General features: G+C 40.0%; 2 protein-coding genes across 3 annotated transcripts in view; both read left to right on the top strand.

The window, feature by feature from the left end:
• The window catches only part of LOC110060125 (uncharacterized), a 72045-nt gene that overhangs the window by 7787 nt on the left and 45690 nt on the right, over window positions 1-18568 (top strand). The window lies entirely within an intron of this gene.
• LOC110060106 (uncharacterized) lies at window positions 1673-13001 on the top strand. 2 transcript variants are annotated; one of them, XM_089282564.1, is made up of 3 exons: window positions 1673-2012; window positions 2205-2553; window positions 7418-13001. In XM_089282564.1, exon 3 carries the CDS (start codon window positions 7546-7548, stop codon window positions 12436-12438), a length of 4893 nt encoding a protein of 1630 aa, XP_089138690.1. In that variant the 5' UTR covers window positions 1673-2012; window positions 2205-2553; window positions 7418-7545; the 3' UTR covers window positions 12439-13001. The 2 variants fall into 2 exon arrangements, with proteins under 2 accessions (XP_089138690.1, XP_020622524.2); XM_020766865.2 differs by having other exon boundaries at window positions 1673-2553.

Consider the following 18568-nt stretch of genomic DNA (forward strand, 5'->3'; position numbering starts at 1 on the left):
AAAATCCAGCATTACCATAGTGGCTGTGGTTTCAGTCTATATGCCACAAGGATTTTGCCAGAGTGTGCTGTGAACTCTGTGTTATGACTGCTGCCCATCGAAGAGCAGCATGAGCATCGAAGAGTAGCCTGATCTATACAATTTATGGAACATGTAGCATGCACTTGGTCCTTTTGTAAGAGGTACCCCAAGAACCTTAGTTTTATGGCCTATAATATAGGATTGCCTGATAAAGCTACCCCATGGCCTGAAATGTTCATCTTATAATGGCATCAACTTGATTGTTGATAAGTTCATAAGGATGGTGAATTTTAAGCTCGGTAATGAAATGTGAAGGTGAATTAATCAACATGACACGAGCGTGGGACAAAGAAAAATTCTGAGTCCCCAACAGGAATCGAACCCATGACCTCCCGAACACCAGGCGTGCGCTCTATCCACTGAGCTACGAGAACTCATGGAGAGCAAGGTCATTTAAGGTAATTCCTCTGAAATAAAAGTGACAATAGATTTTGGTTCAAACTTTGTCCGCTGAATATTTGTTATATGATAACTTCAATTTTGAAATAAAAAAGGGGGGTGCCCATGCTCATTAAGGAGCAGTGAGGCATTGAAAATGCCCCATTTTTGCATTATTTAATGCTTATTATAAGAACGCATTCCCAGTAATTGTAACATCTTTGTAAGCCTGGACTCGTAAGAACACGCATTAAACTACAGTCAATACATTGTGTCGGACCACAAATAAACGTTTAAGTTTGATTCAGACAGAAAGCTAAATCCTTGATTAAAAATTTGAACCAAATTTCTTGACGTGGCTACCGTCTACAAAATAGAAAAGACCACAATGTATTTGCTATTTTTCTTATTCAATTTTCAGCAATAGAAAGTAGATCAGTCTTTTCTCACGCAAAGCTTATGATTAGTTGATTACAACGACTGGAAAAAAAATTGGGGTGCCCATGCTCGTTGGTGAACTAGAGCCATTTTTCAACTGACAGAGCTCAATATCAAGGCAAATCCGTCATGTTTTCAATATGCCGTGCACAACCGCGCACTAATGACGCCATAAATTATGCGCAGTAAGGATGCGCAATGCAAATGTGAGGAATGACCTTAACTGAGTTCATACTGTATATGACAGGTGTCCTGCATACTGCTAGGATCAACGGTATCGCAGTCATCGTGAGTAGTGATAAGTTAATAAAGATGGTGAATTTGAAGGTCAGTAATGAAATGTGAAGGTGAATTAATCAACATGACATGAGCGTGGGACAAAGAAAAATTCTGAGTCCCCAACAGGAATCGAACCCATGACCTCCCGAACACCTGGCAGGCACTCTATCCACTGAGCTACGAGAACTCATGGAGAGCAAGGTCATTTAACTGAGTTCATATATGACAGATGTCCTGCATACTGCTAGGATCAACGCTATCGAAGTCATCATGAGTAGTGATAAGTTAATAAAGATGGTGAATTTGAAGGTCAGTAATGAAATGTGAAGGTGAATTAATCAACATGACACACGCGTGGGACAAAGAAAAAAAAAAACAGGTGTCACCTTCACATTTCATCACCGAGCTTAAAATTCATCATCTTTATTAACTTATCACTACTCACGATGACTTCGATGGCATTGATCCTAGCAGTATGCAGGACACCTGTCATATATGAACTCAGTTAAATGACCTTGCTCTCCATGAGTTCTCGTAGCTCAGTGGGTAGAGCGCCCGCCCGGTGTTCGGGAGGTCATGGGTTTGATTCCTGTTGGGGACTCGGAATTTTTCTTTGTCCCACGCTCGTGTCATGTTGATTAATTCACCTTCACAACTTGATTGTTGTCAATATCAGACCACCTTCCACAGTTAAATCTATAGTCTTCTACTCTCTTTGGAATGGTCTGCGGAGAACCTTGCAGCATACGGGCAATATCCAGATGCAACAGGGGCTTCTTAGGTTTTCCAAGAGTTCCTGAATCATGACCTTCCTACCCCATTAACAGTAACCGAACGTGGACCTACATTTATACACCTTATTCCAAAATGGCCTCCATCTTAGCGTTGTTTTGTTTACTTGCAAATTAGCCCTTGTTGCCTCGTTTAAGGGAAATATTCTTTTGAATTTCGAGTTTAAGAAGGAGGCAACAAGGGCTAATTTGCAAGAAAACAAAAGAATACTTAAATGGTGGCCGTTTTGGAATAAGGTGTATATATTAGGCTATACTGGTGGCTCCCATCCACATTTCTTCCATCTTTTTCACCAATAGAAGTGTATTTCAGAAATGCATGAACAAAGTTTTTGGAATGTATTCAGTACTAGCCAAATGTTTATGACACCATCTGAAACACTTCTAAGAACTGATAAAGTCACGTCTAAATGATTAAATATCACTACTGCTGAGGGAAAATCTTACATTCTTACATCTTACATCTTGCCATTCAAACCATTGTACTCGCAGATGTTGGGCAGATGAGCAAGAGCTAAGAAAAACCCATGCCACATGCAGTCAGTCAGAGCAGTCACCATTTTTAAGCTAAGCAACCAGGTTTAAGGTTACTACACGATTTTATTGAAAATATTAATATTTTATTGAATGAAAGTATATTTTAAAAATTCCAATGAAAACGTCTCTATAGAATTAAACTGTTCTACATACAGTGTATGTATACAGTCCAACTATTAAACCAAAATTAAATTTTTTTTTTTATTATTGAAATAGGAAAATATATTTTATCCCACGTTTTTCAATATACTAATATTGAATTTTGCAACATTTTGGAAACAACATGAGATAACCAATAGCTGAAAAATGAGGGAAAATCCAGGGAAAATGGGCTGGAGTTCAGCATACATGTACACATGTTTATAACTCGAGGAGAGTCAAGTGTATTCAAAACTGGCCTGTCCAGATCTGATATTTATTTTGAATTTTGATTATTCAATGTGCAATCAGCACCAGTAGACCTGGCAATTATTTCGAACTTGACACTTAGTTTGTAATTTTATTTCAAAATCATCTTGTGCAACTCTGACAATTAATTTCACTTGATCTTGCTGTCATGATTCGCAGTCATGATCTGACAAATCACAATAGTCACCTGACTCTAGCAAATGCACAAGCGTTTTGTTTAATTTGCTATGACTTCCCTTTATGTCCAGCACTATGTATGATGTATACGTGCTATCATCATGTGAATACCAAAACACGCAGGTTGAATTGTGTCTGGCAAATCATGTCACTAAACATGATTCGCCCAGCATGATTTGTCTGCTTGACCACAATCATGTTTCTGTGTGCATATTAACTATTAATAGAAGGTTGCCAATTATCCACATCTGCAATCTCACTCTAACTTAATACAGCCATGTATCTCTATAGGTTTCACCATGTCCACGAAAACTGGCTGACTAATAATCTGAGGCATGATTTACAAATCACAACAGGCGACTTTCATTTTGAAAATGCAGGTCTACACACACTGTGTAATGAAACTGGCTGTAAACTCAGTCTATCCAATGCAACATTCATGCTGCACCCACCATTTGTTAAAATCTGCCTGCCCAAATCTGACATTTCAAAGTACACGTCGCCATTCTAAATTACTTCTGATTAGTATGTTCAGCGTTGTCTGTAAGATTTGAAGTAGCTGGAAAAATTTTAATATAGCTGATGAGTAACTGCTGAGTGCCAAAGGGGGGGGGGGGGGGGAGAAGGGGCTCCAGGGACTTGTTCCCCCGTGAAATTTTTTGAAATTGGAGGTCCTGGTTTCCTTGATTCTGTGCACAAATTTTGATTATCTTAGTGACTGTGACTATTGGCTGATTTCTTCAAATCTTGCAGCATTTTAAAGCATGTCAGCTTTCGCTATTCAGCTTTCGCAATTTTTTCCTGGTCTTTCAAGGTTTTTTCAAATGGATGTTTACCTTGTCTTGAATGGATAAATGTTGTGAGAACAACGTAATATTTTTTTCTGAACTTTTTGAAAGGGGAAGATTTTTTTTTTCCAGAAGCAGTGGCTGAAATAAACAGCAAGTGAATGGCTTTTTAAAGAGGTGTTTGAAGAGGTATCCACGGGAACAGAACAGCTATTTCCTCTGTTTCCTAACTTGCCACAAAATTATTTCTCTTCTCATCTTCACTCCTGAATTTAGAGCTGCTGTTTGTTTACAGGCCTGGAAATTGAAATTATGACTTTCATGATTATTACAACCTGTCGTATTTTTTGTTTGTAAATATTTACCTTCCACTTCTCCTGTTTTCTTTTTTGTTTCCACTCCCGGCACTCCAAAGTATTTCATTAATGACGCTTGGTGTTCCATTGTGCTGTTATGAAATCTGTGCGTGCATTAATCCTTGCATGCAATGCATGGCAGAAAACATGCGCTGAAAAAGGACAGGTGTGGATTCCAGATATGTAGTGAATTTATTTCAACAACACAGTGATTTCTCAGTAAAGAAAAAAAACAAAAAACCACAATATCGCCACTTAAATTTTATTTTATAAATTATGTATCAGCAACCAGATTATGTTTACGTCAGAAAATTACTTCCATTAATTTATCCACTTTAACCAAAAAACTAGGTTAACTCATTTCCCTTGATATATATTTTTTTTTTTTCAAAAAAGTAGCTGTCGTGTATGACCAAGTAGCCAATTAGTTCTGCTGGCTGTGGGCTGTTAGGGACAACCCTGGTACATGTATGTTCTTGATTTAAAAATGATGTTATGTCAATTACTCTTTAGTGAAAATTGATCAATGACACATTACATTGTACTTGGGGGATGTTAAGAAATAATGGAACTTGGAACAAACAATATCTCAATATCTCAAGGACCTACAGAACCTGTAACTAAAAGCTATCACCAGTAAAGTGGGCATGGAAGAAAAAGGTTGTTCAAACAGATATGCACTGTACATGTACATGTACGAAGAAATGCTCATTACATATAACATGTACATGTACGAGTAAAAGAGTTAAAAAGAGAGCATACGTACAAGTATTACAACCTCTTTACTTTTGTAAACACAAATCTTCTCTTTATATGCTGGTCTGTGATCATTTTTTAGGGCATTTTTGAATTTTCTTACATCTCTCTTTTTGTATTGGTGTATTTTTTTTACTCCTGGTCACCTGAGTGCACACTCATGTTTCATTCATTTTCACTAATGTCACAACAGGATTTAATGTAGAATCATTGTCATCAAAAATTCAATGGGATTCCTGATCTTTGATAATACAGTTTAAAAAAAATAAAATAAAACAACAGCACCCTACTTCACGTTTTGTATGAAATAGACTGTTATGATCAGACCATAATTGTTTTGCCTACCTGCAAGCAGATTGGATTCTTGAACAACTATAGAATGCAAGATCGTCTGTAGGATCCCATTTCTAACCTACACTTCCTGATCAGTCTTATTTGGGATCTTGACTAGGTTCCTACTCTTATTTACATTTAGGATCCTGATTAGAATCCTAATCCTATTTAGCAACCTGATGTAGATCCTAATCCTATTAGAGATCCTATTCAAAATCCTTTTCAAGATCATATTCAGGGTCCTATTCAGGATCCCATTCAAGATACTAAACCTTCTCAAGATTCTATTCAAAATCCTTTCCAAGGTCCTTTTTAAGATCCTTTTCAAGATCCTATTCAAGATCCTTTTCAAGATCCTATTTGAGACCCTACTCAAGATCCTTTTCAAGATCCTATTTAAGATCCTTTCCAAGGTTCTTTTCAAGATCCTTTTCAAGATCCTATTCAAGATCCTTTCCAAGGTCCTTTTCAAGATCCTATTCAAGATCCTTTCCAAGGTCCTTTTTAAGATCCTTTTCAAGATCTTTTTCAAGATCCTATTCAAGATCCTTTTCAAGATCCTTTTCAAGATCCTATTCAAGATCCTATTCAAAATCCTTTTTAAGATCCTATTCAAGATCCTTCCCAAGGTCCTTTTCAAGGTCCTTTTCAAGTTCCGATTCAAGATCCTTTCTAAGATCCTTTTCAAGATCTTATTCATGATCCTTTCAAGATCCTTTTCAAAATCCTATTCAAGATCCTATTCAAGATCCTTTCCAAGGTCCTTTTCAAGATCCTTTTCAAGATCCTATTCAAGATCCTTTCCAAGATCATTTTCAAGATTCTTTCAAGATCCTTTTCAATGTCCTATTCAAGATCCTTTCAAGATCCTTTTCAAGATCCTATTCAAGATCCTTTCAAAATCCTATTCAAGATCCTATTCAAGATCCTACTAAAGATCCTATTCAAGACCCTTTTCATAATCCCATTCAACATCCTATTCAAGATTCTTTCAAGAGCCTATTCAAGAGCCTATTCAAGATCCTTTCAAGATCCTTTCAAGATCCTATTCAAGATCCTATTTAAGGCCCTATTCCAGATTGTAATAAAGATCCTATTCATGATCCTCTTCAAGGTCCTAATCCTTTGCCAGATCCTATTCCAGATCCTAATCATGTTCAAAAATCTTATTTGAGATCCTATTCACAGTGTTAATCCTTTTCAAGTTCCAAATCTTATTTTGGATCCTTTAAGAGATCGTTTTCATGATCCTTTTCATGGTCCTAATCTTATTCCAGATCTTATCCGTATTGAATTCCCAGACCTGTCACTTATTTTTGAAATACATTGGTTGTTTTACACCAATTAGTTATTTTGAATGCATTATTCGTTACAAATCAGTCCATCGAAACCTGACGTTAACTTAAGCTATCAACCCACTGTTTATTTACGATTTACTCCAAATCTGACATTTAGTTTGAATTTATCCTGTGTGTGACAACAGTCTCTCCAGACTAGACATTATTTGATTTCATCATTTTTATTTGAAAGCAATATACTCAGCATTTATTTTGAGAATATGAGGTAAAAACGAAAAAAAAAAGTGGCATACGAACCGCAAGACGATTATGTCTTCTCTGATCTATTACTGAACAGATGCACGGCAACATGGAGTCTATTTGTTGATCTTAACACCAACAACTGATGATAAACATAATTTTATCAAATAGAGTCCATGCTGTCGTGCTGCTGTTCAGTAATACTGTAGATCACAGTTGTCGTCAAAATGTGGTAACAACAACAAAGCACCATACGAGCGATAGCTGCGTGTGTCACTGATGTTCTTATCATATTTTGACGTCTTCTGTGATCTATTACTGAACAGACGCACGGCAACGTGGAATCGTTTTTGTATACACCAAAGAAACCAACAAATGTTAAAGACGTCATCTATGCGTCTGTCCTCCAATTGGTCATAAATAAGAGCCAATCAAAATGGGAGAATTATTTGACTTGTCACATAAATAAAATAAGTTAGCCTTCCTTGTTTGGTTTTGTTAAAAGTTATCGTAGTATACAACGGCGAGTAGAATATTTATGTTTTTGCCTTCTTCAGTTGCCAGGGATGCGGCTCAGTGTCCTAACCGGTAGGTTACAAAGTGGTGTTAAGAGGCGAATTGAAACCAGGAAAACGTGAGACTTTGCTCATCGGAAAAGTAAACTGGAACTATTCAGTGGAGCATAATGAGTGCAACTAAAGTAGTGACAAGCCCTGTAATTAGTTGCGAAGGAATCTCCATCAGTTTCCAATGCAACCAATGTGACGTGTCCTTTACCAACGAAGAGCATCTAAAGGAACATCAACTAACACACTCTGTGGGGAAGCTTTTTGAAAGTAATCAGTGTGAAAAGGGTTTTCCACAGGCAGGAAGAGTGCACGAAAACAAAAGAATACATGCGACTGATAAACCTGTTGAATGTAAGGAGTGTGGAAAAAGTTTTAAACACGTAGCAACCCTTAAAGTACACGAAAGATTCCACACAGGAGAGAAAACATATCAATGCGACCAGTGTGATAAGTCATTTACCCAGGCTGGCAATCTAGAACAACATAAAAGAACGCACACAGGAGAGAGACCTTTCAAATGTAACTACTGTGACAAATCATTTAGACAGGCGGGACATCTAAAGGAACATGAACGAATACACACAGGAGAAAAACCGTTTAAGTGTAGGCAGTGTAACAAGTGTTTCCGTTGGGTTAACACCTTTAAGAAACATATAAAAGAACATGATGGGAGTGCCTCACTTCAGTGTAGCCAATGCGGCAAGCGCTTTGAAGTTGCTGAGGCACTAAGGTCATATAATCAAATAGACACAGAAGAGGAAGGTTTTCTGTGCAATCAGTGCGAAAAAACGTCGACCGAGAAAAGACAACTAAGACAATATAATACGACAGACGAAGGTGAGAAGCCTTTCGAATGTAAACAGTGTGGCAAATGTTTCAGTCGGGCGCGCAATCTCAAGGAGCATGAAATTGTGCACACTAAAAATAAGCCCCTTAAATGCGATCAGTGTGGCAAGTCTTTTAAACATGCAACAACTCTAAGGTCACATAAACGTTTACACACGGGAGAAAATCTGTATCAATGCAACCAGTGTGACAAGTCGTTTACCCAGTCAGGAAATCTGAAAGTACACAAAAGAACTCACACTGGAGAGAGACCTTTTAAATGCAGTCAGTGTGGCAAGTCATTCACTCAGGCAGGGCATCTGAAGGAACATGAAGGAACACACACAATAGGAAGACCGTTTGAGTGTACCCAGTGTGGCCAGTGTTTTCGATCGGTGAGAAATCTTAAGGAACACGGAAGACTGCACGATGGAAATAAGCCCATTGAATGTGATCAGTGTGGCAAGTCTTTTAAACATGCGGCAACTTTAAGGCTACATAGACGAATACACACGGGGGAGAATCTGCATCAATGCGAGCTGTGTGGCAAGTCATTTACCCAGTCAGGAAATCTTAAACATCACAAAAGAACTCACACTGGTGAAAGGCCTTTTGAATGCAGCCAATGTGGCAAGTCGTTTACCCAGGCAGGGCATCTGAAGGAACACATAGGAACACACGCAGAAGGAAGACCGTTTGAGTGTAATCGGTGTGGAAAGTCTTTCCGTCGGGCAAGGGGCTTAAAGCAACATACATGTAAACTGACACATTCTACAGAGAAAGAGTCACTCGAATGTAACGAGTGTGGTAAGCGTTTTGAACAGCAGCAAAGCCTTTTACTACATGAAAGAGAACACAAAGAACACACAGATTTTGAAGGCAATCAGCTCAAGACTTCCGTTGTGCAAACAGGAATTGAACAGCAGCAAATTACCAGAGAAAATGCAGCTGGGGAGCGTTTTGAATGCAATCAGTCTCAGCAGTCATTTAATCAAGTAGTGCATTTAAAGCAGCATAAAACGACACGCACAGGGGAGAAGCCTTATGAGTGTACCCAGTGTGGGAAGTGTTTTCGTTCGGCAAGCAAACTTAGGGAACATGATAGAGTGCATGCTGAAAATGAGCCCATTGAATGCGATCAGTGTGGCAAGTCGTTCAAACATGAAGTAACTTTAAGGTTACATAAACGAATACACACAGGAGAGAATTTGCATCAATGCGACCAGTGCGGAAAGTCATTTACCCACTCAGGAAATCTGAAAGTACACAAAAGAACTCACACTGGAGAGAGACCTTTTAAATGCAGCCAGTGTGGCAAGTCGTTTACTCAGGCAGGGCATCTGAAGGAACATATAGGAACACACGCAGAAGGAAGGCCGTTTGAGTGCAATCAGTGTGGACAGTCTTTCCGTCAGGCGAAGGCCTTAAAGCAACATGCATGCAAACTGACCCGTTCAACAGAAAAAGAGTCAGTTGAATGTAACAAGTCTGGCAAGTGCTTTGAAGATGAACAAAGCCCAGTACTACATGAAAGAGAACACAAAGAAGACACAGATTTTGACAGAGATCAGCTCGAGACGTCCATTGTTCAGACAGGAAGTGTGCAGCAGGAAATTACAAGGGTAAATGCAGCTGGGGAGCGTTTTCAATGCAGTCAGTCTCAACAGTCATTTCATCAGGTATTGCAGTTAAAGCAGCATAAAAGGACACGCACTGGGAAGAAGCCTTATGAGTGTACCCAATGTGGAAAGTGCTTTTGTTCGGCAAGCAAACTGAAGGAACATGATAGAGTGCATGCTGAAAACGAGCCCATTGAATGCGAAGAATGTGGCAAGTCGTTCAAACATGAAGTAACTTTAAGGTTACATAAACGTATACACACAGGAGAGAATCTGTATCAATGCGACCAGTGTGGGAAGTCATTTACCCACTCAGGAAATCTGAAAGTACACAAAAGAACGCACACTGGAGAAAGACCTTTTAAATGCAGCCAGTGTGGCAAGTCGTTTACTCAGGCAGGGCATCTGAAGGAACATGTAGGAACACACGTAGAAGGAAGACCGTTTGAGTGCAATCAGTGTGGACAGTCGTTCCGTCGGGCAAGGGGCTTAAAGCAACACATATGTAAACTGACACGTTCAACAGAGCAAGAGTCAGTTAAATGTAACAAGTGCGATAAGTGTTTTGAAGATGAGCAAAGCCTAGTATTACATATAAGAGAACACAAAGAAAACACAGATTTTGAAGGCAATCAGCTAGAGACGTCCATTGCTCCGACAGGAAGTGAACAGCAAGAAATTAACAGGGAAAATGTAGCTGGGGAGCGTTTTGAATGCAGTCAGTCTCAACAGTCACTTAATCAGGTAGTGCAGTTAAAGCACCATAAAAGGACACGCACTGGGGAGAAGCCTTATGAGTGTACCCAGTGTGGAAAGTGTTACTGTTCGGCAAGCAAACTTAAGGAGCATAAAAGAGTCCATGCTGAAAATGAGCCCATTGAATGTGATCAGTGTGGAAAGTCGTTCAAACATGAAGTAACTCTAAGGGTACATAAACGTATACACACGGGAGAGAATCTGTATCAATGCAGCCAGTGTGACAAGTCGTTTACCCAGTCAGGAAATCTGAAAGTACACAAAAGGACGCACACGGGAGAGAGACCTTTTAAATGCAGCCAGTGTGGCAAGTCGTTTACTCAGGCAGGGCATCTGAAGGAACATATAGCAACACACGCAAAAGGAAGACCGTTTGAGTGCAATCAGTGTGGACAGTCGTTCCGTCGGGCAAGGGTCTTAAAGCAACACATATGTAAACTGACACGTTCAACAGAGCAAGAGTCAGTTAAATGTAACAAGTGCGATAAGTGTTTTGAAGATGAACAAAGCCTTTTACAGCATGAAAGAGAACACAAAGAAGACACAGAGTTTGAAGGAGATCAGCTCGAGACGTCCATTGTTCAGACAGGAAGTGTACAACAGGAAATTAACGGGGAAATTGCAGCTGGGGAGCGTTTTGGATGCAGTCAGTCTCAACAGTCGTTTAATCAGGTAGTGCAGTTAAAGCAACATAAAAGGACACGTACTGGGGAGAAGCCTTATGAGTGTACCCAGTGTGGGAAGTGTCTTTGCTCGGCAAGCAAACTTAAGGAGCACGAAAGAGTACATGCTGAAAACGAGCCCATTGAATGTGATCAGTGTGGAAAGTCGTTCAAACATGAAGTAACTCTAAGGGTACATAAACGTATACACACGGAGGAGAATCTGTATCAATGCAGCCAGTGTGACGAGTCGTTTACCCAGTCAGGAAATCTGAAAGTACACAAAAGGACGCACACCGGAGAGAGACCTTTTAAATGCAGCCAGTGCGGCAAGTCGTTTACTCGGGCAGGGCATCTGAAGGAACATATAGCAACACACGCAAAAGGAAGACCGTTTGAGCGTACCCAGTGTAGAAGTACACATTCAACCGACAAGCCCTTTGAATGTGAGCAGTGTGGGAAGTGTCTTAAAGATCAACCAGGTTTAGCACTTCATGAAAGGCGACACAAGGAAGCTACCTTTGAAAGTGATCTGTGTGAGACTTCGTTTGATCAAATACCGTGTGTGGGTAATGTACAACAACGTGATCGAGCAGATTTAGAGAACCACAACAGGATACACACCAACAAGAAGGCTTTTCAGTGTGTTCAGTGTGGAAAGGGTTTTAAACATCCTGTAACCATGAAGTTGCATAAACGAATACACACGGAAGAGAATCTGTATCAATGCGATCAGTGTGAGAAATCGCTTACCCTCTCAGGAAATCTGAAAGTACACAAACGAACACATACAGGAGAGAGGCCTTTTGAATGCAGCCAGTGTGCAAAGTCGTTTACTCTGGCTGGACATCTGAAGGAACATATAAGAACGCACACAGGGGAAAAACCCTTTCAGTGCAAACAATGTGGCAAGTGCTTTGGTCGGGTAAGAACACTGAAACTACACGAATTGGGGCACAGTGAAGAAGGTTACAGTGAGGAAAATTATTATGAATGCAACCAGGGAGGAGAACGCTCTACTCCAGAAAGACAATTGTCTGAACATAACGAAGCACATATCCCAGAAACTTCTTGTGAGTATGATGAGCAGGAGAATTGTTTCAGCCTCCATGAACTTTTAAGCAATATTATAGAGCAGATAATATAGCACGTGCCTTTAATGCCAGGAATGTTCGCCGTTATTAGGTAAAGGTAGTTGAACGTGAGTGGAAGGAACTGTCGTGTACTTGACACTGGGATAATGTGCAGGTAGCAATTCAACTTCATGTGAACAATCCCTTTTTTTAAAGAAACCGTCATGCGTAGATTCTATTGAAGGATCAAGTCCCAGATACAATTTTTCAATCACGCAGTAAATACCAGCGAACTAATCAAACAGCCGGTTGATGTTCTCGATATTACTTGTCTTATTGTGTGAGATGTCCTAAACAGTGAGAGAAAAGTTTCACCTAAGCACTAGGTGCAGCAGAAATCGAACGACGCCATCTCGCTTTCAGTTCTTTTTTTATCGTACGAAGTCCTGTTTTTCATCTCGTTTCTATAAGTTTATCTTTTTTATAGTTGTTATGTAGTTTTTCTTTGCCTTTCCAACATTATATACTATTTAAAGTCTTGAGTAAGATACAGGATCGCTCTGAAAACCACTGATGTGGTGAATGTACCCTGCTCAAAAATTGTTATTAAATTGTTATCGTCATAGTAGCAACACAACATATACGTGAATAATACAAATACTGACCGCGAACTCTATATACCGAGTTTTGAAATAGTTCCGCGAGACAAATTAACGGTCGTAAAAGTGATGGGATTTACTTTTACCCACGTAGTAATCTTAATTGTAAAGTATGCGAGGAGCTTATGATTGATAGGCTCGAATGTTTATCTGTTGAAATAAGGTCCTCATTCTCGGTCATTTCTTGTCAGTACCTGGTATAACCTCCCAATTCTCCTCCTGACCTGTTTAATTAACGATTTTCAAGCTTCTAATCGGAAGCTCTACCTTGTCGGTGATATGAGCACAAACATGTTACCTAGGTGCAGATAGCAATTCTTTCAAAATCGTCGATGTTTGGGAAGTTTTTGGTCATACTCAACTGATAACGGAGCCAACGAGAATAACAGCTCATTTTCAGTCCTTTCGAATTGACCTATGCATAACTAATACTCCTGATACAATAGAGTGTGTGCATTGTCACGCAATACAAAATTACATTAAAAACCATTCAGTGGACAAAGTCAAGAAATTGTGATATTATAGACGATAAATAAGGAGGCCGTTCTCCAATATGGCGGCCGGAAATTATTGTAAACGTCTGGAACCTACTTTGGCTATCTAGACAACTGATTATCTGAATCGAACCAAAAAACATTCACACAAGCACTTTTCCTAATACTTTATTTCCTAAAATGGCCAGAAATCACGAGATAAGTGTGTATTTTTCGACAAACGCGATCTTAGCTTCATGTCACGCACCGCCACAACTCCGAAATGCAAAATGCGCTGGTTTCCAAATGAAGGACGATATTGAGCTGGAAAGTTGTAAACAGATATAAATTTAGTACGTCTTATGCCTGATGAGGATAAAACATTCAGGGGCTCTCTACTTTTGGATTTGAGAATTTTATGACGTCACTTGAACACACTCTATCAGTGGTTATGAAGTTAGATATTAGCGACCACACTTGTTTATCTTATTCGCAAAGCACATACCATCCCTCGGGGTGTTAAGTTTATTAGTACTCGAAGTTTTAAAATCATCTATTAAGGAGGAATTTCTAGAAGACGCAGAACGAAGACAATGGGATGTCATTAGTGTATACTCTAAGGCATGGGTCGCACTGGACTTTTTTTGTTTTTGTCGCGTCATAAATTGTCACACAAGTTTGTTGTGGCATTTAACCGCAGAGGGTTGCTGGGGTCGCACGTTTGCGACGTAAAAGATATACGATACCATTCTGATAATTATTATACTATCGGCCCAACGGCTGCAAAGCACTTTCTCATCATCAAAGCACCATGGCTTTCTTTGGCTAGACTTTTTCTATTTAGAAGTTTTGTCTCCCGAAGATGCTTCTTTTGTGAAACAGAACGCTGCTCTAGACTCGGAGGTAACGAAAGACGAAGCAGCTTGTGGCTGTGCGTTTTGCTGCTGAAAACAAATCGGCTGCGTGTCATTTCCAGTATACTGTGAAAACTGAAAGCGTTGAAATTCGTACCGATTAAGGTGGTTGGCCATACTGAATAATTACAACTGTTAACGTTTGGTGACATATTAGGAAAATGTTGAGGTCGAAGCAAGAGCTCTGTACAGGAGGCGTGCTTGTGTTATGAAATCTAATTCATTGCAAAATTTCAGACTTGATTGACATTGCAACAGAGGAAAAATGAAAAAAATGTTTTTCTAAGGCCATTCACTCTTAGGCAAGATATGACCTCCCTTGGGGCAGGACATCCGTCTCTTTGATCTTAAGGTGTCGCGGCCATAGCTATGTCTGATCGCAACATAATCTCTAGGTTATTTTGGTGTATGATAACCATGCCAAAGGAGTAGCTTTACTAGGATTATCACGTGATTAAATGACGTCACTCGGTTTGGCTGAATAAGCAGAATTGGTAAAAGATGCCTAATAATAGTTAAATGCAAACCTGAAAATGTTACATACATTGATTTTTGGTTATTGCAAACTTCAAACGCAGTTTTCAGACCTAATTCCAATAACTTATATATGACATATAGGAATTATCCCTAAATGGTTTCCATGGCAACACTTGTCAAATTATAAATATGAACAATAAGACGGAAAATATTAAAAAAAAAGAAAGTGCTCGTGTAAATTGCATTGGTTACCTTCGAACGCTCGTCCTAAACTACATTGACTCCTCTTGCTTCGTTTGGTATATGATAGCCATGTCAAATGAGTAGCTATTCCAGGCTTATCACGTGATCAATTGCAAATGACTCGGTTGGGCTGAACAGATAGAACTGGTACAAATGTGATTACTACGGTCAAATACAAGCAAATGCAAATACAATCATGTTACATACACTGGTTTTTAGTTATTGAAAATCTCAAACGTTTTCAGAGCTTATGTCAACAACTTATTTTTAACTTAAAGAAATTGTTCCTGGATGGTTTCCATGGCTAAACTTGCCAAATGTTAAATATGAATAATTATTCAGGATATAAGAAACTGCTTGTACATGTGTTACATTGATAATTAAAGTTAGATTTCTTCGTCGTCTTCGCTGTCATCTGAGACAAACTCCTCGATAGAATCTTCACATCTGTTGTCACAGTCTAATAGCTTGTACACATCCGTGCACTTCAAACCATTTGCCAGGCAACTGCAGGTAGCAAGTTGACATGAGCTTGTACACGAGCAAGACAGTAGTTTTAGCACGGTTGTAGGGGCTGGGTCACCGCTCATCACCAGTCAATGACAAAGTGATCACCGTCTTCGCGCCAGCCAAAACCAGTGGGGTTCGCGTCCCTTGGCAGCTTTGCAGACTTCGCTTCCAAATGACTGTTTGGAAGTTTGCGCGAACCGCATGCTTGAACAAACAGTCGACACAAGGTGGTAATTGGGAGGAGTCGATGTTACCCTTCTTGGTGCAGAATAACCTGTACCTCAGCTCATTAATGTTATCAGTATGTTACATGTATACTCTTGAAGGCTCTGAAAAAGCATATCTGATAGAACCCATTTCATCCCCAGCTGCTTAAACATTTCTTGGTAAGATGTCTGTTGCTTGACAAGTCGTAGGGCTCTTATCTTTTCTCTTCCAGCGAAGCACTCACTGTGTCACACCCAATGAAAGCATGCATACCAATTGGGCATTTGTAAAGTTCTCCTACGGCTGCCACCACACTGGAGATACTGGCATATCTAGTTCTTGTCTGCGCTCCACATTTGACATACATGGATGCCGAATAAAGCAATTAAACCCCAGGCAAAGTAAGAATACGTCTGTATCTTCTGATGCCACAACCACCGCCTTGTAGCGTGATTTAGCTGCATGAGCTGCATTTCTTGGTAGGCCTGGTATCAGCCTGGCAATAAGCCTGGTATCAGCTTCTTCCTGTGTGGAGTTGAGCTCTTCAACTGTATTGGCAGCTTGTGAGGTAATCTCGTAACAGTCACGTTCGCACGAAAAGTGACCTTGCTTGTCGACTTTGTTCTGTATTAATCCCGTTTCCACCCCTTTACCACAAACTCTGTGAAGGCCTTTTTATTCTTTGGATTCAAAAGGAATTTTCTCCACTGCTGCACCTTGTGTTCGGATGCGTCCGCATGTAGTCGCACTAAGACCCTTAAAAGGTTTTTCTTCGTGCGTTTTCAGGAGCTTTTTGGCGGGTAACTTCTACAAATCTCCTAGAACGAGGGCCGTAACCATCTTCTGCATTGTAAATGGAAGATTTTCTGCATCCAGTGCCTCAACACTCTTCTTTTTGGTCTGAACTATCTGCGTTGATGGTTCCGGGAGAAGTTGTGGTCCGAAATGCCTCGCCTGCACCGCTATTCCATTTACTCTATGCGATGTTCCTTCACCCAATAACGTTTCTTCTAGGCGGTCAATGTTATCCCATGCCAAAGTAGTGCCACCATGAGGCTAGATGTTATCTGGCAATGGGATTTCACTTGTTGATGTCATTTTTTTTACGGCACAGTGCAGTGTTGATTTCTTCAAGCTGGGAATAGGCGATTCCGTGGCCGCAACGATTAAGCATTTGGATGAGTTCAACGTTATCTGTCAGGGTTTTCACAGCATAGGGAAGAGGGATCTGTTTGGATGGCTTACTCTTTACTCTGTTCACTCTAAACATCAGATCTTGGGCGAAGGATTTCATCAACCTCTGCACTCTTGGATGACAGTTTTTATCTGGCCACTCTTTATTTCCAGTCAGATATGTTTGCAAGAACGAACCCTACTCTTTGGGAACATTCATTGCGCTCTTCGCGAGATCTGAAGGGCGTGGAGACTATGAGATTTTGTTTTCTGTTCTTTGAATAGCTTTGCAAATGCCAATAGCGGCCCGGTTTATATTTGAGCTCCGATAAGACTGGCTTGCATTGTCCTGTTTTTCCAGAAGAAGGGTTGTTATGTATTTGGCTACATGAAGTGTGTCAAATTGGCGGGAACTATGAAGACACTGGTGGTTTCTAACAAATTTTCAGAGAGGAGGACATCGCCAAATTCTGCCTGGAGATTCTGTCTGGTGTGCTTTTTTGTGGATAGCTTGATTTCTTCAACAACCAAAGCCGTGAGATACGTACGATAAAAAGTAGTTCTGTCATTTCAGTCAATCTGGCTGTTTTCTCGTTTGTAAAAACATCCGATCTGATGTAATCATCTGATGTAAGCATCTGGTAAGCTTCTGACTTGAGATTAGCATACTCATGTTCTCAGCGATTCACCACAGCCATTGGAAGCCGCAGTTGGACTTGCCTCAGTCCTAGTAGACCCCTTGAAGCATGTCCTGTCGTAACAAGCTTCAGCTGTTACGATTTCACGCGACGCAATTGCGAGAATCCTGCTGTCCTTCTTTTCCATCGCTGATTTTCTAATTGCGTGATCTGCACGCAAATCTCTGCATTGTTCCAAGGGTTCCCGATTTCTTGTTCCCTTAAGATTCTTCTTTTCACAGAATATGCAGAGATGTTCGTAAGTTGTGCTGGTGCATGGTAGGGGACTGTCGGATCGAGGTCCTCTTAGCGGCCGTTGGTTGTTGGTCGTCAGTTCAGCTTGCTGCTTTGAAATTGTTTCCAAGAGCTTTCTCATGGTAAACATGCTACGACATTTTCTGTGATAGTAAATGTTGGGATTTGTCCTTCATTTAGTGTCTCAACAATATCAAGGTGTTTGTGTTTACGAACAGCAGCTGCTCGCCTCTTACAAGGGTACTCCAGGACTCCTCATCTTTTGGTCTAACTAGTTCCGTATCGTGGTCAGTACAGTGAATCATACATGCAAAACTGGACTGTTCTGAACGTGATCGCTCTTGATCGATGTTTTGTTCTTCAGGCGTCACATTTCCTCTTTTTGTGCCACCTATTCAGTCATGCAAGGTTCTACGTCAATATTAAGACTTAAAGGTTTTAAAAAGCCATTTTTACACTGGTTTAATTTAGGCGCTGAAGTTTGTATTTATTTATTCAGGTGTTCGTTCCTCACCAGAAATGATTTTATATAAACAACAAAAGCAGCATAAAAGACCATCCGCACTGTCACTGTAAATTACCGTAGTCAGTATACATGAATGAAATCATCTTTAGC

Source organism: Orbicella faveolata, unplaced genomic scaffold, assembly GCF_042242905.1.
Source record: "Orbicella faveolata isolate gen_17 unplaced genomic scaffold, um_ofav_v1 contig_12, whole genome shotgun sequence".
Taxonomy (NCBI): domain Eukaryota; kingdom Metazoa; phylum Cnidaria; class Anthozoa; order Scleractinia; family Merulinidae; genus Orbicella; species Orbicella faveolata.

Bases quoted from the DNA above. Each gene is read 5' to 3' on its own strand.
- LOC110060106 (XM_020766865.2), top strand. From the start codon at position 7,546: ATGAGTGCAACTAAAGTAGTGACAAGCCCTGTAATTAGTTGCGAAGGA.